We start from the raw sequence: 22,379 nt of genomic DNA on the forward strand, positions 1-22,379 counted from the left end.
TGCTCTACCACTGTTTAAAAAAATTAATAATTAATTTAATTTTATGTGCATTGGTGTAAGGGTATCAGATCTCCTGGAAATGGAGTTACAAACAGTTGTGAGCTGCCATGTGGGTGCTGGGGATTGAACCTGGGTCCTCTGGAAGAGCAGCCAGTGCTCTTAACCACTGAGCCATCTCTCCAGTCACCACCACCACCCACCCCCGACATTTTTTTCATATTGAGACAGGGTTTTACTAAATTACCCGGGCTGGCCCTTCACTCAGTCTGTAGCGTGGGGAAACCTTGGACTTTTGATTCTCCTGTCTCAGCTTCCCCGGTTGCTGGGAAGGCCTGGCTATCAGGCCCAGCTCAGCTTAGACTTTTGATGAAGGGATTTTGCTGACGGTACACTGTATGTTCTGAACATAAAAATCTGATATTAACTCTGGGCCATTTTTGTCCAGCCCGTTGTGACACCCAAGCCTGAGCTCTCAAGTAAACGGAGGTTTTCTCACAGCTGTGGAGGTCAAAAGTCCAAGTTGAAAAGATCAACAGGGTGGTGTCTTCTTGGCTTGTAGACACTGGCTTCTCATGTGTCTTCATGTTGTCCATCCCGTGTGCCCCTGGTCATAATCTTCTTTTCTGAGATCGCCTCTTGTCACATAGTCCAGTGCTGTGCAGGGCTATCCTCTGGTCCCAACATCTTCATCAGATCAGCTGTGCCGGCTTACTTGATCATCACAGCTAGGGGTTGCAGAATAGTTGTTTATACTGTAAAGATATGTCTCTAGGGGTTGGGGATTTAGCTCAGTGGTAGAGCACTTGCCTAGCAAGCGCAAGGTCCTGGGTTCCGTCCTCAGCTCCAGGAAAAAAAAAAAGGTATGTCTCTGCTTAAGGCACCTTCTGACTGGTTTAATAAAGTGTTAAATGGCCAATAGCTAAGCAGGAGAGATAGGTGGGACTTCCAGGCAGAGAGAGGAAACTCCAGTTGAATCTAGGTGCATGAGAGATGTCAGCCAGATGAGTCAAACACACAGAATGAGATAGAGGTTAAAAGCCACGTGGTAGAACAGAGATTAATATGGGTTAATTAATTAATTAATTAATTAATTAATTAATTAATTATTTTCATTTTTTCTTTATTAAGAAATTTTCTACTCCACATACCATCCACAAATCCCCCTTCCTCCTTCCTCCCACCCCCCAGCCCTCTTTCCCAAGCCACCCCGCATCCCCACACCCCCCAAATCGAGGTCTCCCATGGGGAGTCAGCAGAGCCCAGCACACTGAGCCTAGGCAGGTCCAAGCCCCTTCCCACTGCACCAAGGCTGTGCAAGGCGTCACACCACAGGCACTGGATTCCCAGAAGCCTGCCCATGCACCAGGGACAGATTCTGATCCCCCTGCGTGGGTGCCCCCCAAACAGTTTGAGCCAAACACCCATCTTCCGTGTCCAGAGGGCCTGGTCCAGTCCCATGGGGGCTCCACAGCCACCAGTCCACAGTTCATGGGCTTCTGCTAGTGTGGCTGGTCATCTCTGCACATCCTCCCATCATGATCTCGACGTCCCTCGCCTGCAGAATCTCTCCTCTCTCTCATCAATTGGATTCAATATGGGTTAATTTAAATTTTAAGAGGTAGCTGAAAACAAGCCTCAGCTAAAGGCCAAGCTTTCATAATTAATAAGAAGTCTCTGTGTCAGGACGGGCAGTGGTGGCGCACGCCTTTAATCCCAGCACTTGGGAGACAGAGCCAGGCAGATCTCTGTGAGTTCGAGGCCAGCTCGGGCTATAGAGTGAGTTCCAGGGCAGGCATCAAAACTACACAGAGAAAGTCCCAGAAAACAAACAAACAAACAGAAGAAGTCTCTGTGTCATTATTTGGGAGCTGGCTGGCAGGTCAGAGAAAGGACTCGTCACAGACGGGCTTGTTGAATGTCGGCTTTCCCTCACAGAAGGGGTGTGGAGAGGGTCATGGGACCCTTGCCTGAGCATCTCCCAATCAGCTGTAAGCAATTCTGCCCTAACTGTGTGTGGCCTTGGGGAAGGGCTTGAGAATATAGGGGATATTGAGGATATGTCTTAGTTATTTTTTGTTGCTGTGATAAGACACCGTGAACAAAGCATCTTCTAGAAGGAAGAGTTTATTTGGGTTTATGGTCCTATAGAGATTAGTCCATCCTGGTGGGGAGGCTTGGCAGCAGGCATTCAAGCATGGAGGTGGGAGCAGGAAGCCGGGGCTCACATCTCCAAATGCAAGAAGCAGAGAGAGAAAACAGGAGGAAAGGTCTGGTAGTTTGAATGTAATTGGCCCCCATAAGCTCATAGGGAGTGGTACTATTAGGAGGTGTGGCTTTGTTGGAGTGGGTGTGGTCTTGTTGGAGGAAATGTGTCACTGTGGAGGTGGGCTTTCAGGTCTCATATATGCTCAAGCCATGCCCGGTGTCTCAGTTCACTTCCTGTTGCTGCCTTCAGATCATGATGTAGAATTCTCAGCTCCTTCACCCAGCACCATGTCTGCCTGTGTGCCGCCATGTCCTGCTATGATGATAATGGACTGAACTTCTGAACTGTAACCCACCTCAATTAAATGTTTTTCTTTATAAGAGTTGCCGTGGTCATGGTGTCTCTTCATAGCAATGGAAACCCAGACTAAGACAAAGGGCAAAGTCCACCCCTACTGTACTTCCTCCAGCAAGGGCTTGCCTCCTCCTAACCTCCCTCAAAGCACAGCCAACAGGGGACCATGTGCTCAAATGCCCGAGCCCAGGGGATGTGTTTACCGTTCAAACCACCAGAGTGGGGGAAACACCAGGGGAGCAGAGACTCTATCTGCATGGCCATGGGAAGGCCATCATCCATGCTGGCTGTGCAGACCTTCCAGGGTGACTACTCTCAGGTCCTGTCTGCTCCTGTGCGGGACCCCTCACCTATTGCTCTGTAAGTAATCCTAATAAACTCACAGGCCTCAGAGTGAACTTTGGTGGAATCTCACTCTGGTTTGTTTCTGGGACCCTAGGAGGAGGGATAGCCATTGGTTGCATCTCCTCCGGGGAAGGAATTTTAGCATTACCAGTCTGGTCTTGAATTCTTGATCCTCCTGCCTCAGCCTTCCAAGTAGTGGAGCTCACAGGCTAATCCCTTATTGTAAGGACACCATTCACACCAGGCAGGGCTCAGCCACAGGACCTGATTTCCTTCAGCTGCTTCCTTATCCTGACCCAAATACAGCTGTATGCCTGAGGTACCTGGAGTCAGGACTTTGGGAAGAAAATAGTTCAGGCTGTAGGAAAACAGGCTTTTCTGCTTCTGTCGTATGGCAAGACCTTCCCTGCCACAGTGTGGCTGCCACACTTCCGTTCTGGAGAGACGGGGCAAGGAATGTTGGTATCTTTACAGTTTATCAGTGTTTTGTACCCGAAAGAATTATTGTTATTGTTATTGTTATTTGCTTGGTTGTTTTGGAGGGGAGGGGAAACTTGTATAGATTTCCTTGGTATCTCAGTCTGTTTCTGTTACTGTAATTTAGTATCGAAGATGGGGTGATTTATAAAAAGAAATTTACTTGGCCTGCGGTTCTGGAGGCTGGAAGTCCAGGGCCATGGTGCTGACACTTGTATGATCCTTTGTCAGGGCCCTCTCCATAGATTTGACATGGGGGGACATCATGTGGCAAGACAGTGTGTCCAACAAAGCTCATCTGTACCAGGAAGTCACTGCCTCAATATCCAAGTCCACTGCTCTGTGAGAAGAGTTATCGTCATCATATAACACTGATAAAAATATCAAATAATAACAATCATCAGCCACCTATCTCCAGACCCCAGGACAGAGGAACCTGGAGTTATGGGAAATGTGTACGATACATTAGATCCTGGAGAAGAGAGTTCCTTACCACACCCACACCTACAGACTACACAGAGCTAGAGTCACACTGCACTGGGAGCCAGGCCTGGGTTGACCCTGCAAGGTCAGTGTGGCCCTCACGTCACACCCGCTTGGCTCCTCACTGGGTTGACTGGTCTGAACTCCTGGTTTGCCTTGAATTTGCATCGTCCTGCCTGTATTTGTGTTCACAGCATCGTTTGGAGCTGTGGAATTCACGTGACTCATCTGCAGCCGCATGGGTTGCTCTGAGGCAGCTATGCTGAAGCCAGGCTTGGGGCCATCATACAATACCAAAATAACAAGGAGCACGCAAATGCGACATGGGAACACGGACCATATGAAAATGCGTCCGCTGAGACAGTCGTTCCTTCTGGACTTCGGAAGTCACACAGGTCAGAAAGAGACGGGCGTCGGGCTGGGAGATGAGGCTCAGTTGGTAGAACGTTTGTTTAGTAAGCAGGAGGCCTCGGGTCTGATCTCTAGCATGGCTTAAACCAAGTGTGGTGGCACATCCTGGCAACAGAAGTCAGAAAGTAGAGGCAGGAGGATCAGGAGTTCAAAGTCATCCTCAGCTGCGTGTGGAGTTTTAAGGCAGCCTGGGATATACAACATCGTGATTTAAAACAGAAGTGGAGAGAGACAGGCGTGGACCACTACCTGTAACCCCAGTTGCTCAGGAAGCTGAGGCAGGAGGATCTCAAATTCAAAGCCAGAATGAGCAATATAGCCTAACCTCAACTAAAAATGTACGTGAATCGTTGCTGTCTGGCTTATACTGAGGTGGTTGTTTTGTGAAAGGATCTCATTATGCAGTCCTGGCTAGCCTGAATTTCACTCTGTAGACCAGGTTGGCCTCAGATTCCCAGAGCTCCATTTGCCTCTGCCTCCTGAGAGCTAGGATTAAAGGCATATACTCCACACTCAGCTACATTGAATGTTTATGGAAATTTAGGTAACAGATGTGTTTTATTTTTAATTTCTTTAGATTTATTTACTTTTATTTTGTGTATTTGTGAGTACCTCAGGTATGTGCCTGGTTCTCTCGAAGGCCAGGCAAAGCCGTCAGGTCCTCTGGAACTTGAATTACAGACAGTTGTGAGCCACCATGTAGGTGGTAAAAGTTCTGGGAACAAATCCGGGCTGTGTGGTATGGCATACTGGTTAGTTTTCTGTCAGCTTGACATAAGCTGGAGATGCCTTTAATTGATAAAATGCTTCCATGGGATTGGCCTGTAGGGAAGTCTGTAGGAGTATTTTTGTTTTGTTTTGTTTTTTGAGCCAGGGTTTCTCTGTGTAATAGTCCTGGCTGTCCTGGAACTCGCTCTCACTTTGTAGACCAGGCTGGCCTCGAACTCACTGAGATTCACCTGCCTCTGCCTCCCAAGTGCTGGGATTAAAGGCGTGTGCCACCATGGCCCAGCAGGAGTATTTTTTTCCCCCCGATTAGTGATTGATGTGTCTCCCTAAGACACAAATGCCAGGCAGTACCCACGTTCCCTCCTCCTCAACAGAAACCACTTGATTTCTGCAGCAGGTACCTGGGACTCAACCCCCTGGACACCCAATCCTGGTGTAAGTCGGGGTGCCAGGTACAGCCGCATCGCAGTGTCTTTGGTGACCTTTTCATCTGCAGTCCAGCTGTGGCCACCAGAGTGAAGGTCATAGGTGGCCTGGTTGGGGGAGGTTGTAGCTGGAGGTACCACCCTGACACTAGGTCTGAGAGACCCTTCAAGGACTGGGACCTTTGTTTCTACGGGGTTAACACAGTCGGGTCAGCCCTGCCCACTGTCTTTAGTCCCACGTACGGCTGCTTAATTCTGTCTCTGGTTCCTGAGAAGCCAAGGCTGGCTTCTCCTCCAAGGCTCTTGTTTCCCCATGGGGTGAAGCTGTCTAGGGTGACTCTGCCCTTCACCAGGAGTGGCGTAGGCACGTGTGTGCTTTTCTTAGCTTCTGGGGCCCATCTGTTCCTGTATTTGTCTCCCAAAGCCAGGGCCTGTGGAGACTCAGCAATTATCTCCAGGTGATGCCTGGTGGCTGGATTGTACTCCTGGGACCAGGCACAGCTGTCTCAAACACTGGCCGTATTGCCTGAGCTGGCTAGGCTATCTGAGAGGTGGGGACAGTCTCTGGGCCTGAGTCAGCCTGCTACAGAGCCATTTGGAGTCATATCAGTCACACCGTGAAATGCACCTTTGTTCTGGAGGACGTCTTTGCTTCCTTTCTTCCTTCCCACTTCCCTTTCTTCCTTCCCACTTCCCTTTCTTCCTTTCCACTTCCCTTTCTTCCTTTCTACTTTCCTTTCTTCCTTCCCACTTCCTTTTCTTCCTTCCTTCTTCTTCTTCTTCTTTTTTTTTTTTTTTTTTGGAGACAGGGTTTCTCTGTGTAGCCCTGGCTGTCCTGGAACTCACTCTATAGACCAGGCTGGCCTCAAACTCAGAAATCTGCCTGCCTCTGCCCCCCATGTGCAGGCATTAAAGGTGTGCACCATCACCACCCAGCTCGCTTCCTTTTCTTAAACGTGTTTAATCTGCAAGAAGAGTGAAGAGCACACAGAGCTCCCGTGTTTCCCCAGGTGCCTCTGTCTGAACTGGCCCCATTTCCTACTCAGCTGGTTCCAGGCTCCATCTCCATCTTAGTTACTGTCCTATTGCTGTGAAGAGATACCACGGACAAGACAACTCACAGAAGAAAGAGTTTACTGGAGCTTATCGTTCCAGAAGGTTAGAGTCTACGGTCATCTTGTCAGTGAGTATGGCAGCAGGCAGGCAGGACGCTGCAGCAGGGCTGAGAGCTTACCACTTTATCTGCAAGCTAAAGATAGATAGATAGATAGATAGATAGATAGATAGATAGATAGATAGATAGATGATAGATAAATAAAGATAAATAGATGATAGATATAGATAGATGATAGATAAATATAGATAAATAGATGATAGATATAGATAGATGATAGATAAATATAGATAAATAGATGATAGAATAAATAGATGATTGATGATAGGTAGATAGATATAGATAGATGATAGATATAGATAGATGATAGATAGACAGATATAGATATAGATAGATGATAGATAGATAGATAGATAGATAGATAGATAGATAGATAGATAGATAGAGGAGATAGAGAGAGAGGAGACAGACACAGACAGACACTGGGAATGGCGTGGGCTTTTGAAACCTCAAAGCCTACCCCCAGTGACACACATACTTCAACAAGGCCACACCTCCTAATCCTTCCCAAACAGTTTCCTCAACTGGGGACCAAACATATGAGCCTATGGGGGGCCATCCTCACTCAGACCACCACAATCCCCCTCCAGCTGTGCAGTGGGTCAGGCAGATGTTGCTCCTATCTGAGGGAGGTCACAAATCACAGTGACGTTCACATTGCTGTCTCTCTGGAGGGCCATTGGGCTTAGTCCCCACTGAGCGTCCATGTCCTAAGCCTCAGGGCAGCTTTGTCCTCTGTGCACACAGAGATGAGTCCTAAGAGGCAGCTCTGTGTCTACTTGGCCTGCCGTGTGTGTGTGTGTGTGTGTGTGTGTGTGTGTGTGTGTGTGTGTGTGTGTGTGTGTGTGTGTGTCTCTCTCTCCCACTCTGCCGCACACCACGGTCTGTATCTGAGACCTTGCTACAGGTTTAGAGCTCTTCTGCTCATGGTTCAGAACCACACAGGGCAGGCCTGAATCATGGGCCTGAGCACGTCTCCTCTGACCTCCTTTCCCTTCAAGTCTAATCAACACTTTCCAGGCATAACCGCTGCCCACAGTTCCACGGCAAAGTTTTAGGACTTCCTGACCAAGTGCCGTGATACCACCACTGAGCGGGGGTGGGGGTAAGCTTGTAAAGTTCTCAGACTTGAATTTTGAAACATCAGAGGCATCAGCACTGTGTGTGTGTGTGTGCTCGCATGCACACATGTGGGATACCACACACCAGGCTTTTAAACTGGGCAGTTTGTTTCGATTTCATTTTTAGAATGTATTATTATTTTACATTTTCTTTGTGTGTTGGGGGGATACACATGGATCGCAGCCTGAGTGTGAAGGCCAGAGGACTTCTGGGAGTTGGTTCTTTTCCACCATGTAGGTCCTGGGGATTACATTCAGGCCATCAGGCTTGGGGGCAAGTGCCTTTCCCCTCTGAATTCAGTGCTCTTGACAGTTCTGTTTGTATCCAATTTTATGGTTAGAGTTCTACTTTTTGTTTTTTCCTACAGTCTCAGAATGCCTTCCTGGGGAATGTTGGTACTAGTATCATCCACACCCAGGGTACTTTCCCCTTTGGGGTCAAGTGGGGTCTGTCACCATCTGGAAAAAGTCACAGGAAGCCTTTGCTTTGATTGAACCCAGGTCCAGTGGGATGCTATCCAAAGACTGAAAATTGGCTTAGCCACGAACCGGAGTTAACCAGCCCTGGCAACATTGGCCTGGCAGCCCCACCTGGCTACAGACTCACATCCTAGAACCAACGATGCTGGCTGTCCTCGCTTGCTGTCTACTGCTGTATAAACATCAGGACCAAAAGCAATCTGGGGAGGGAAGGGCTTATTGCAGCTTACAGCTTGAAGTACATCATGAAGGGAAGTCAGGGCAGGAACTGAAGCAGAGGCTACGAAAAATGCTGCTTACTGGCATGATCCTTGTGACGTACTCAGCTTGTTCTCTTTTTTCTATTTAAAGTCTTTGCTATCATCATCATTATTCTCTTATGCGTACGGTATTTTGCCTACATGAATGTCGGCATCATATGTGTGCAGTGTCTGTAGAGGCCAGAAAAGGGTGTCGGATCCCCTGAAACTGGAGTTACAGATGGTTGTGAGCTGCCATGTGGGTGCTGGGAATTGAACCCGGGTCCTCTGGAAGAGCAGCCAGCGCTCTTAACTATTGAGCCATCGCTCCAGCCCTTGGTCAGCTTTCTTACACAACCCAGGACTACCTGTCAATGGCAGGCACTACCCACAGTGGGCTGGGTCCTCCCACATCGATCATTAGTCAAGAAAATCCCGCCACAGACTTGCCTACACATTTTCTCACTTGAAGTTCCCTCTTCCCAGATGACTCAAGCTAGTGACATGTGGACAAAAATCTGGCTAGCACAGGGCCCCGGAGCTTACTGCTTGGTCAGGTTCCACTGTGGTCCAGCTGCTTGTCCTTGGGTGGATTGATGAGAAACTGGCCCATCGATGCTCCGTAAAGCCGGAGGGGGACTTTCCAGCACGTTCTGCTGACAGCGAGGAAGGTCATTTTAAGAAATATATTTCCTGTTTATTGTAAGTCTAACACATGCATAGAATGTATTCCAATTTTATTCACCCCTTTAACTCCTTCTGCTCTTCCCACACAGCCTTTCCCAACTTCATGTCCTCTTAGGGAGATGGTATTATATGGAAGGCAGCCACTGGCTCCTTCCAGCTCTCCCAGACCTCAGCACCCAGCTGCCTTTCACTGGCCTCTACCTCTCCATCCAGTCACCTCTCAGAATCCCTCTACCATCTGCCAATTTCTGAACCTTCTGCTCCAGGGCTTTTGGGTTTTTGCACCCCCTACTCTATGGGCTCCAGACCATCTTACCCAGTCTGGGCTAGGAGAAGCCCAGGAAACAGACTTTGCTCCTGAAAAGCCTGCAGACCTGGCTCATTTGGGGCCTGGCCAAGCCCTTTCTTCTCCAAGGTCTGTTCCAGATCATGAGGTGGGGTAAGGCACAGAGACTGCCCAGTTCCAGGCCAAAAGGAAAGGGCCGTCAAAGTTCCTGCAGATCAGAGCCCACCAGGCTGGCCTTTGAGGCCCTGGGTACAATGGTTTGTGGCCGGGAGCCAATACATCTTGGCTCAAGTCCAGGAGATGGGGGAGGGGAACCAGGGAGGTCTGAGGCTTCTGGGTCTGTCAAAACTGATCTGGTCAGCTGGGTGACCACGAAGAAGCATCCTAGTAGCTGGCTACCTCAGTTTCCTCAACCACAAGACACAGCTATCTCCACTGTCTCCTCAGAACTGCTGCAGGCAGCGGGACTACAGGAATCCATTGCTAATACCTGTTTGCCTGGTATGCATGTATGTGTGCATGTGCCTGTGTGTGTGTGTGGTGTATGAAGTGTGTGAGGGGGTGTGTGCCTGTGCATTTGGGTGTGGAGGCCAGAAGGTGACATGAGGTGTCTTTCTCTATTGCTGTCCACCTTATTTATTATTTATTTATTTATTTATTTATTTATTTATTTATTTATTTATTTATTTCCGAGACAGGGTTTCTCTGTGTAGTTTTGGTGCCTGTCCTGGATCTCGCTCTGTAGACCAGGCTGGCATCGAACTCACAGAGATCCGCCTGGCTCTGCCTCCCGAGTGCTGGGATTAAAGGCGTACGCCACCACCGCCCGGCTCCCACCTTTTTTTTTTTGTTTTTTTTGGTTTTTCGAGACAGGGTTTCTCTGTGTAGCTTTGCGCCTTTCCTGGGACTCACTTGGTAGTCCAGGCTGGCCTCGAACTCACAGAGATCCGCCTGGCTCTGCCTCTCGAGTGCTGGGATTAAAGGCGTACGCCACCGCCGCCCGGCTCCCACCTTATTTTTTAAGGCTTTATTTATTTACTTACTTGTGTGTATGTATGGGCATGTGCATACCTTGGTGCACCCGTGGTGGTCAGTCAGAGGACAGTTCTCCCTTGTACCGTCTGGGTCCCAGGGATTGAACTTCTCAGGTTTGGTGGAAAAAGGCTTTACTCATTGAGCAATCTTCCTGGGCCCCTATTTACTTAAATTTATTTCTGTGTATGGGTGTTTTGCTTGCATGTGTGTCCATACACCATGTGTATGCCTGGTGCCCTTGGAGGCCGGAAGAAGGTGTGAGATCCCCTGTAACTGGAGTTGGAGACCATTGTGAGCCTCCGTATATGAGCTGGGACTCAAACCCAGGTCCTCTGCAAGAGTAGATGCTCTTATCTGCTGAGCCATCTCTCCAGCCACCACCTTATTTTTTGAGGCTGCCTCTCGTTGAACCTGGAGCTCAGTGATTGGTCTAGACTGGCAGCTAGTGAGCCCCTGGGATCCATCTCTATGCCCTCGGAGCTGGGGTTGCAGATGCCACGGCACTCCCGTCTTCCCCTGCACTTGTCTGCTCTGGGCTGGGAGCTGAACTCACGTTTAGCTCTGGGCTGGGAGGTTGTCATGTCTCTCAGTTGCCTGTTCCAGTAGAACTTTATGTCTGCAGAGGGGCAAGGCAGGCAGCGTTTTCTTCCCCCTTAGAAGCTCAAAGTGGCAAATTGTGGCCATTGAGAGGCAAAGGTAAAGGCAGGACATCTCACACAGACTCTTTTCTCCCTTCTTCCTGCCCACACTTGCAAACTCCATGGCTGAAATTAGGGAAGCCATTTTGAGAACATGTGAATCAAAGTCACACCATACTATTGGGGGCCTGATCAGGTCTGCTCTCTGATTCCATTGTGGTATTGAGATGTTTGATATGAAATGGAACCCCAAGCATATCTATATCTTGATGGCTGCTTCGTGCTGTTACAGCAATTGAACACAAAATTACTTTTTTTTTTTTTTTGAGACAGGGACTCATGTAGCCCATGCCCTCAAATAGACTATGTAGTGGAGGGTGACCCTGATCTTCTGATCCTCCTGCCTCCACCTCCTGAGTGTTCGGATCATAGTATCTCAGGTGTGCACCACCAATGCCCAGTTTATGCTGTGCTGGGGATCAAACCCAGAGTGGTATGTGGGGGAGGAAGCAGCATGGATATGACGAGCTGAGGGCTCATTTGGAGGGTAGTGTCTCTAACAGGAACATCCCAGTTTGGTGTCAATGACTGGGTGCCCAAACAAGTAGGGACTCTGCAGATGTGGCTAAGTCTACTGAGGTGCAGGAAATGCCTGTCAGCTTCCAGTGGTGCAGACGAAGGCTGCTGGAGACAGAACCGGAGTCCTGTGGGTGCAGGGGTTCCTCAGCTGAAGTCTGTGTTCAGTGGCTAAGGATGTGGCTTAGTTGGGTGAAGGGAGTCACATTGGATACAGGGCCAGGAAAGGCTCCAGAGCCCAGGCTCAGCCCCAGGCCTCAGTTCAACTAGGCCAGACCCATCCTTTCTGGACAGTGTCCCTAAGTCACCCCAGCTGCCTCAGTAGGACCAGCACAGACGCCTTGCACAGGGGACCAGAGAAGAGCCATTTGGACGTCCTCAACCATCTGCGCTGGGCCTGCAGCAGGTGTTACAGCCACTGAGTTCCCGCAGTGAGCAGAAACAAAGGACGGGGCAAAACACACGCACCTCATACGAATGGGACAAACTGGGGCGGAAGGGCAGAGGGGCACACGGCCTGTGTCTCTATCACTGGACACAGTGCAAACACAGGCCTCAGGGTCCTGCCTGTCCTCAATGAAGGCTGTTACCTCTGCTCCCCCGAGCATTGGTCAGGAGTGGGGGGTGGGGGTGGGGGACAAGGAAAGGGTATTAGCACAGGTGAATGTGTGGGGTGAGGAAAGGTTGATAAAGTGACTAACGTTTTGGTTGGCCGTGCCCAGCCTGGAGCTGCCGCCTCCCTCAGCCTCAGGGTCACTTCCAGGGCTCCTCCCAACACAGCAGCAACTCAGGACCTTCAGTGTGCTGGCAAACTGCTACCTGCTCAACAAGACATACCAACAACCCTGTCCCCAGGATGCTTATGCTTTAAGTCACAGACAGGCTGGGTGGCTGGGCTTGACTCCAGGAGGCCCCGTGTGGCCACAGTGGAATTGGCTGGGGAGTAGAAGGGTCAAGAGGCCTCAGAGCAGGGCCTGGAAGGTTCTGGCCACAGTGAGGGTTGATAGGGACATAGTGGCCCGGGAGCCACAGGAAACTCTGAAGGACCACCAGAGACTTTTATTATTATTATTATTATTATTATTATTATTATTATTATTATTATTATTTCTATTATCAGCTTGATACGGTACAAATTCTTATCCTAATAGTGAAATGTTTCTCTGAAGCTTGCCCAGTGATTGAGTAAAACCAAAACTTATTCTAAGCCACAGTCATCCTAGGGTCCCCCCTGCTATGTAGCCTCCCTGGTTCTGTGGGTTTCAGTCTGATTGTTCTTTGCTTTATAGCTAGAATCCACTTATGAGTGAGTACATACCATGTTTGTCCTTCTGGGTTTGGGTTACCTCACTCAGGATGATATTTTCTAGTTCCAGCCATTTGCCTGCAAATTTCATGCTCTCATTGTTTTTCTTTGCTGAGCAGTACTCCATTGTGTGTATGTACCACATTTTCTTAATCCATTCTTCAGTTGAGGGGCATCTAGGTTGTTTCCAGGTTCTGGCTATTACAAATAATGCTGCTATGAACATAGTTGAGCATGTGTCCCTGAGGTATGATGGAGCATTTTCTGAGAAACCACCATACTGATTTCCACAGTGGTTGTACAAGTTTGCATTCCCACCAACGGTGAAGGAGTGTTCCCTTTGCTCCGCATCCTCTTCAACATAGACTGTCATTAGTGTTTTTGATCATAGCCATTCTGACAGGTGTAAGGTGGTATCTCACAGTCGGTTTGATTTGCATTTCTCTGATGACTAAGGATGTTGAGCATTTCTTTAAATGTCTTTCAGCCATTTGTGATTCTCCTTTTGAGAATTCTGTTTAGCACTTTAGCCTATTTTTTAATTGGATTGTTCAGTATTTTGATATCTAGCTTCTTGAGTTCTTTATATACTTTGGAGATCAGTCCTCTGTCAGATGTGGGGTTGGTGAAGATCTTTTCCTATTCTGCAGGCTGTCTTTTTGTCTTTTTTTTTTTAAGATTTATTTATTTATTATGTACATAGAAGAGGGAGCCAGATCTCATTACAGATGGTTGTGAGCCACCATGTGGGTGCTGGGAATTGAACTCAGGACCTCTGGAAGAGCAGTCCGTGCTCTTAACCTCTGAGCCATCTCTCCAGCCCTGTCTTTTTGTCTTATTGACCGTGTCTTTTGCCCTACAAAAGCTTCTCAGTTTCAAGAGGTCCCATTTATTAACTGTTGTTCTCAGTGTCTGTGCTGCTGGTGGTATATTTAGGAATTGATCACACAGGAGACTTTCTAACAGGGATGGTGGGAAGGGACACATCTGACTGCAGGTCGGCAGCCTGAGTGTCTAGAAAAGTAGGTGTGCTGGGTACTCCACCAGCTTCCAGAGGACAGGTGCTCCTATGGCCCAAGGGAGGGGCCTCAGAGTCCCTGGAACTGGAGGTCTAGTCCCCTAGAGTTGCATCATGATTTCCCTCCTTCTGGGCCTTTTGTATCTCGGCAGAGTCAAAGTTCACAGTGAGATCTCTTCCTGGCTGGCACTGACCTTTTTGTGTTGTTTTGAGATAGGGTCTCGCTATGTGGCCCTGGCTGTCCTGGAACTCATGTAGACCAGGATGGCCTCGAACTCACAGAGACCCACCTGCTTTTGCCTCTGCCCTGTTGGAATTAAAGGCTTGTGCCACCACACCGAGCATATCCACCTTTATTTGTATCCATTTATACTCACACTCTCAGCAGAGTCCTGTGGGTTTATTCTTATTAGTGTGTGTGTGTGTGTGTGTGTCACATGCATGAAGGTGCCTGAGGTGGCCAGAAGTGGGCATTAGATGCTTTGGAGCTGGAGTTGCAGGTGGTTGGGAGCCAAGGATGTGGGTGCTGGGAACTCAGGTCCTCTCCAAGAGCAGCAAGTGCTCTCACTGGCTGAATTGTCTCTCAGTCCTCCAGGGTTTACTTTAAAATGCTGCATTTTAACCCTGAATTTGTCTGGAGAAGGTGTTGCTCAGCAAAGGCCCTGTTCCCGGGGCTTTATCTACCAGCTCCCTCTGCACAAAGGCTCCAAGAGGAGTCCCCAGACTTTCCTGGCTTCACACTCAGAAACACCTCCCACAGCCCCAGGCCCTACGTGTGTGCTCCGGCAGCTCCTGCCATGGGTTTCTTCTGTCTTTTCTAGGCCTTGTATATCCCAGGCGAGTGCTCTGCTGCTGGGCTACATTCCCATTCTATTTTACTTTAACACCTTTGGGTGTTTTGCCTGCGTGTATGTCTGTGTACCACGTGCGTGCAATGCCCGAAGAAGACAGAAGAGGGTGTTGGATCCCTTGGCACTGCAGCTACCAGGTGGGCACTAGGAACTGAACCCAAGTCTTCTGAGTGCTCTTTACCCTTGAGCTGTCTCTCCAGATGCTCTGCCCCCTTCAAAAAGAAAAGACCCAAAATGTGTTTCATTCAGCCAACATGAACAGCTAGCTTTTGGTACTGGTGATGAGATCTAAGGGGGCATACCGCACAGCCACCCCCTTTCGCCTCCTCCCCCTCTTCCTCTTCCCACAGCAGAGACCTCAGACAGGGGCTCTGGACAGGCAGTGCTGGCCACCAGCCGAGTGGACTGACCCTCCACACATAGCACTCAGCCCTGTGTCCTCACTGAAATATCTGGGAACACTGACTAGAAGGTTCCAGAAGACACCAAGTAAGCCTGCTGCCCAGTAAGGAGGCCCTGTGGTCAGGGAGCAGATGAAAAGAGCAAGTTGGGACAGGGGCCCAGTTGCCTGGGGATAAAACAGGCATAGAACTCGTGTGGCACATGGGGATGAGCACAGGGCTCACTGTGGGCTGGGGTGTGGACGGAGCCGTCCCCACGACTGAACTCCTTGTGGGCTGTTAGTTTGATATTCCACATTAATGTTCAGAAGGTGAAGAGCTGCGGTATTCCTCATGGACGGCTGGTCCTCGGGGCATTCCTGTCAAACGATGGGCTGAGTTCTCAGTACTCAGTGTATTCAAGGCCCTGGTTCCCACCCCAAGACTGAAACAATCAATAGAAAAGGGGGTAACACACCAGCAGCACCCCGTCCCTGCACGTCAGTAATCAAGGCCTCTGGGAAAACCCACCCTGAGGGTACCCCGATCCTGTCATTCACCCTACAGTATGATCCGTGTGCTGCAGCTGCAAGTGTGGGCTGCCACGCCACGCTCCTGTGTGTGGAAGCCCGTTCCCCTCCCAGAGGCACCCACCGGCCACTGTGCTGTGATGATGACATCCGTCAGCCCCAGCCATAACGGGCATGACGGGTGCTGGAGTCATCCGATGCGCAGTTTACAATGAGTCACTAGAGCTCTGGTGAGGACAGAGCACAGGAACAGAGTCTGCTGTGCTGTCCGCTACATTTAGAAGTCTACAAATTGGACCTTTCAAGAAAGATTCACAAAATAGTCATCTGAAATCACATTTTTGGTTCATCAAATTTCAAATATATTTTACTGTGCTGAACAATATATTCTGGTGCTGTCTAAAACACAGCCAAACAACTTTATCGATTTGCATCTATCCTATGACTTTTGGAACATCAAGGTCAAGATAAAAAAAATTAACAAAACCACCCAATTATAATCGCCATTTCCCCGAATCTGAGTTTCATACAGAAGCCACATGGCCGCCTCACTCAGCTGGAGCTCCTGCACTCTGCTGATTTCTAGGTGCACTTGGGAGCCCTCAGCTGGCCCTGCAACACCTGTTACCAAATCGAAATGAACTCCCTTGGCACCATGGAAGCTCAGGTTTGTTAAAAGAACTGACTGGGGAACATTTTTAAGTGTAGAGAATGTACAAATTAATTTACAAAGTGACAGATGGCTGGAAATGTTGTTTGAAATCTCCTCATTGTGTGGGGGCACCCAGGAAGCAATCTGTCAGGGAGAGGCCGGGCACTTCTGATCTTGTTTTGGTTGTTTGCTCCTTTGCAGAGAGAAGTGTGTGCTGTGGCTTTATTTCCCTGGCCCATCCAGCACCAGCTAGTTCTGGCAGCCCTGAGCCCACAGTCCATGGAGACTCTCCTGGGCCCCAGGTGAAGGCTCCCAGTCCAGGGAGAGGTGGGAGGAGCTGGCAGCTCAGGTTTCCAGCTCTCAGAACTAAAGATTCCACAAAGATAAAGCAAGGGCATGCTGACTGACACAGGGCACTAATCAGAAACGAAAGCAAAGCTCTGCTACATAGAAATGGGAGGCCTCGAAGGAAATGTGAAGAATCGGAAGGGTGCAGGGGCCTTGCCAACTAGTAGAACCTGCCTGCACAGCAGCCGAGGCTCCAGTGCAGCCGGATGTGGTCCCAGGTCCATCTGAAGTGGAGGTGTACCAGGTCGGACATAGCCCGGCACCAGGATTAAGAGCCATAGCGATCCTAGAGAGAAGCAGACCAACGTTTACTCCAATACACTCCATCTATCTCCTCCTGTGCCCGTGCCGCGGTCGCTGGTGACGGGCATCCAGTTCTGGGCACTGGCTGCGTCTCTGCATGCGAGCAGATGGGCGCTGCCAGCACTGCTGCAGGGTCTCGGCTGCCAGGAGGGGGACCGGGGTTTGGAGACCTGTCTGGGATTACACCTTATGTGAGGTGCGCAAGGCCTAGAGCTCCCAGGCTGTACTAAGAATTGCAAGGTAGGGGCCAGGGCCGTGTCCTGAGCTGTCCAGGGAGCATGTGGGAAGCACTGTGGGAAGCACTGAGGGATTGTCTGAAGTCGGAAACCTAGATTTTGGTCCCTGCTCATCTTACAGAGGTTTAGTCTCTGCCTCTGCTTCTTCACTTATAAGATGGGAGTATTCTAAAAACAAGATGGCCACCCACAAAACAGGGATACTCCCTGTCAGGAGGACCCGATGAAGGGCCCGTCTGAGGGAGAAGAGCCCCAAGCCTCTGCAGCCTTAGGCTTCCTTCATGGGGGGCTTCGCCACATTTCCATCGAGGCCACAGCAAGGTCTGTCTGCAGACTAAGAGTCTCCACGGATCCATACGGGGTAATGCCAACCTAGTCTACTCCTCAGGGCCTCATTTCACCCAATAAGATGCTTCTAAAATGACTTCACATAAGCGAGAAGATTCCAGAAGCAAGCCATTCCCACACTCTGAGAAGGCCTCACTGTCATAACAAACAGGTTCCACCTCTGCCTTCGTAAGTGAATTAAGTCCAACACAGAAAGACAAATATTTCTATAGATACAGAAAAGCATGTATGTGCACACAGTGTAAAGCGGAAGTAAAACTGCCTAGGGCCCACAAGGACCAACTTGAGGGGCAGGAGCAAAGGGTAGAGGTGTGGAGGAAATATGCATCCGGTCAATCCTATGCATCATGAAAATGTTCTTTGGTAACCCAGAGCCAGAGCACACACTAATGAAAATAAGACTCAGAAAGAGATCAAAGTGCAGTGCAATCCCAGTGTGTGGAACAGGCAAATTAGATATGGGTGTTTTTACCCCGCAGAAGATGGCTTCTGGAGAATTCAGAGTTCCTCAGAATCCATGTAGCCGTTCAGAACATGCCACTGAGAGGAGATACAGCACACAGCAATAGGGTTCCCTATCATTCAAAAACATACGCAGCCACCAGCGTGGCTGAGCACGCCTTTAATCCCAGTGCTTGGGAGGCAGAGGCAGGTGGATCTCTGAGTTCGAGGCCAGCCTGGGCTACATAGTCAGTGCCAGGAAAGCCAGGACTACATAGTCTAGAACTAAAACAAAACACAGCAGAACGCTACAGGGGTTATCTCAGAACAGGGAGATGGTGGATGGTTTTCATCTGAAGAATTCTCTCTTCTGTGGGGCTGGAAGATGCTCAGCAGTTTATAGCACTTGTTGCTCATGCAGGAGACCTGGGTTCAATTCCCAGCACCCACATGGCAGCTCATAACCATCTGTAGGGCCAGGCATGCATACATACGTACAGACATGCAGGCAAAACATTCATACCTATAAAATAAAATAATCTAAATAAAAAAAGAGAATTTCACAGAACTGGGGAATTATATGACTCCCCAGTAAGAACTTAGAAACTGTTGTCTTGAGGCAGGGTCTCAGCCCAGGCAGGCCTTGAACTCAACACCTTTCTGCCTCAGCCCCCAGTGGCTGAGATTACAGGCAATATTACAATACACTTCACAGCTCTGGGCTTTCATGATGTCTGGGCTATTCTGCGGCACAGCTCCCAGCTCCCAGCTCCAGCTCAGCAGTGCCCTGGGAGCTCTAACAGAGCTTCACTCACCTGAATGGATGTCATGACCCCATTGGCAAAGACAGAGAGTTTTCCAGCAACAGATCGCACGCCTTGCTTGAACTGTGCCATGTCCGGGGCATTGGGCAGCACGTTCGAGAGGTTGTAGTTTCCTGCACACAGAGAAACGCCAGCTTGCCCATCTACCAAGGCCATGTGTAGCTCCGTGAACCCACTCCGCCTCTCCTGCCTCCTCCCACGCAACAGCTGTGTCCAGAGAGATGATCACGCAGTGGGGCAGGGCTTGGTGGGATGTACTGGTCCCACCGCACAGTTCCTTCAGCCACCACAGCAAGGGGACATAGCACTCTGTACAGTGGCTCTCAAGGCTCAAACTGGAATCAGAGATATTATCACGGCCAGCACTGGCCATGGGGTACTGGAGGTACTGGGAAAGGCTGTGGGTCCTGTGCCGGGCGGCAGGCAGGCTTGGAGGGTCCTTGTTCATTCTTCAACAAACCTGCGACAAGGGCTTTGTTGAGGGCCAGGGGCACAGAAAGAGAAGACAGGGCCTGCTGCGGTCAGCTCATCAGGTACCTCATTCCTGAGGTGGTTGACCCACAAGCATGTGAGGCCTGAGGTGTCCCCACAGGCCTAGGGCAGCTGGAGGGAGGGAGGGCTGGGGAGGCCGCAGGAACCAGGCTGAAAGTCGGTGACCAGGCACGAGGGTAGCACATGAGCCTCAGGGCAAGGGCTCCAGGGCTAGTGCTGAGGCTGCTCCGGCAGAGGAGAGAGGGCACGGGGCAGCCGGATGAGGGGTGGACAGAACGCATGTAGACAGAAAGGCCTGCACCATGGACCTCCGCAGACAGAGGAACCTGGGGTTCACCCAGAACTCAGGGCTCTATCCCTCTCACCCTCCAGGGGAGCCATGGATCTTCTTTAATGAGATATTATGGACCCAAATTCTCAGATACGGAGACAAATCAAGAGAAAAGTCCAGGATTTTCAGAACATCGAATCTAACAGCTACTTCTCTGAGGCAGACACTGTAGCCACCGTGTTGACACCAGAGGCCACTAAGTGGAACCGGAATTCGGGTCTTAGGGTGGTGGGGTCCAGATGGGCAGCGACAACAGTCCCAACTACTTGGGCTCAGTTCAGGGGCAAGCTCTGCTCACGGCAGACCACCAGCTATAGTCAGGGGGTGGCTGACACCCTAGGGAGCATCTCACAAAGGCCCCCGAATTGCTATGGCCTCAGAATCAGAGTTCAATGGACCTTCGTTTTGTGGTGGGGCAGGAGGCAAGCTTGAGCCAGTCAGAGCTCTGTAAATGCAAAGGGCGTGTTCGCTTCAAAGAGCTTTCTTTTTTTTCTTTCTGTGTGTGTGTGTGTGTGTGTGTGTGTGTGATTAACAAACAATAATGTTTCAGAGTAAATGTTCCAGGAAATTGAATTTAAAAGCATGCGGATATTTCAACAACCTGGGTCTTGGGACTGAGCTGCCCAATAGTCTTGGGACTGGCTCCAACATGCTGAGCCTGCACCCTCCACTGGGGAAGAAGCCCTGCTTGGAGACCTCAGGGGAGGCCGAGGGCCTTTGTGCCAGGGGTGTGGTACATCACAACAGGAAGCCAGCCTGACAGAAGGCCAAAGTATGAAGATCAGATAGGAAAAAGCAGCAGACTGCTGGCTGAAGCCTTGCTGGGCAGTGACTGACCACTAACAACAGCCTCTGTATCTGTGGGCAGGAAGGATGGGCACAGGAGCCATGGCCCTGCCCAGCCCTGTCAGGCCCCAGACGCGTCTCTCTGAATACGGTTGTCTACCTGACAGCCCCTGTGCCAGCACATGCCAGCCTAGAACGGCTCTCCCCACTTAAGCCAGCAAGCTGGCAATGCCACTGTATCTCAGGGCCACAATGACCACATATGCCCGAATGCACCGCCACACAGAATGTTCCAGACAGCTGAGACTACCCTACACCTTCTCTGTTGGAGCTGCATCCACTCCCTATGTCTACAAGGCAGTGTGGCCGCCAGGGTGGTCACCCCTCACAAACGCTCAGGCCTTCCGTAGGCCAAAGCCATTCCGGCTGTGAGGGAAACGCTGCAAACCGGTGCAGAGCGCTCAGCCTGCAGCACTGGCTCCTGAGACCTCTCTTTCCCCTTGGTTCTTTTCCTGAAATGACCTCAGAGGCTACTGCATTTCACACTCACACTGCGGCCTAGTGGAGGCCTGTGGGGTGCTCACACAGGCCTTCTGGGACAGGGAGTGCACAGGTGAAGGCACAGGCATAGTTCTGTGTGGGCAATGAAGGGCCTGCTCTGGGGCTTGCCTTGTAGACTGCAGCCCTGGGATGAGCAGCCACTACGTGTAGGGATGTACGAGGGGTGGCCGAGATGGACCCCTGCCCATTTCCAAGCTGCATTGGATCTTCCCTAAAGAGTCACTCACTCCTTAGTGCCTCTGTGTGTCCTGAGGGCTGAGGGGTCTGGGAGGTGACTCCTGGGTGCAGGAACCTGACTGATTGGTACCTTACACAATATCTCAGGTCCAGCTACTCCACAGGCAGGAGATGGAGGCTAACCACGCCATGACCCCAGCTAGGGAGTGGCTGGTACCTCCCAGGAGCCTCTTGCCTCCTGTGGGAACCATGTTCTGGATACTAAACTGCCAGGTGACAGGGCATACTCTTCATGACGTGGTCTCCTCTCACGGGACATCTGGAATGGCAGCTTCAGTTCTCACTGCTCACACAGGGACAGGGGTGTACGGTGATGGGGCATGGAATCCTGGGAAGGAAAAGGTCCTGTGGAGATGCATGTGCTGGGGAGCCCCATGAGCCCTCACCTGCTGCCTGCTTCCTCTGCTCATCGAAAAGGTCTGCGGAGCTTATGGAGGAGCTGGTGGAGAGCCTCTCTAACCGCGCCCGGGTCTCGAACTAGACAGAAAAAGGCAGGGTTAGACTCCAAGGACTGCTGAAGAGAGACTGGGATGGGTTTGCTCCCCTTGACTCTCTACCTCCCATGTCACCCCCAGCCAGGCCCTGGAGATGGAATAAAGGGCCTGTTCTGCAATGCTGTAGGTCACGGGTGGGCAGGGCAGTATCCCACATCCCTGTCAATGTGGTCAGCAGGAGGGGCAGCCAGAGCTCACGCGCTGCTCTCAGCCGCTCTAGGAAAACCCCTCGGTGCTTGGCACACCACCTAGTCCATCAACTTGAAGGCTTCAAATTTCTGTGTGTGTGTGTGTGCATGTGCGTGTGCGCGTGCGCGTGCGTGTGTGGTACTGGAAAGAGAACCTAGGGCCTCAAGTTTGCCAGGCAAGTGCTCTTCCAAGAGCTGCACTCCAGCCCATCATCAAATTTAAAGTAAAACCAAGCTGAAGGGCTGGGGACCCTCTGGCAATGAGGCCTTGGCTGTGAGACAAATCAGCACCCCGGGAACGACTCCTTGGATCTATCCCCACCAGCCCTCTGCACTGGAGCACTAGAGAGAAGCGGGCTCAGCCCCGGCTTAGCCCCTCCTGGACGA

General features: G+C 50.4%; 1 protein-coding gene across 2 annotated transcripts in view; it reads right to left on the bottom strand.

Annotated features, from left to right (window-relative positions):
• Positions 1-16,089: 16,089 nt before the first annotated feature.
• Arfgap3 (ADP ribosylation factor GTPase activating protein 3) overlaps positions 16,090-22,379 on the bottom strand; it is a 46,571-nt gene continuing 40,281 nt past the window's right edge. For both annotated transcript variants that reach the window (XM_052748478.1, XM_052748479.1), the window contains exons 14-16: positions 21,697-21,787; positions 18,895-19,016; positions 16,090-17,037 (exon numbers count right to left, since the gene is read on the bottom strand). In XM_052748478.1, the coding sequence (XP_052604438.1) occupies positions 17,020-17,037; positions 18,895-19,016; positions 21,697-21,787 (231 nt within the window). In that variant the 3' untranslated portion in view covers positions 16,090-17,019. The remainder of the gene's footprint in view (positions 17,038-18,894; positions 19,017-21,696; positions 21,788-22,379) is intronic.

The sequence above is a fragment of the Peromyscus californicus genome, unplaced genomic scaffold, assembly GCF_007827085.1.
Source record: "Peromyscus californicus insignis strain IS unplaced genomic scaffold, ASM782708v3 Scaffold_20__1_contigs__length_68692818, whole genome shotgun sequence".
NCBI classification, from domain to species: Eukaryota; Metazoa; Chordata; class Mammalia; order Rodentia; family Cricetidae; genus Peromyscus; species Peromyscus californicus.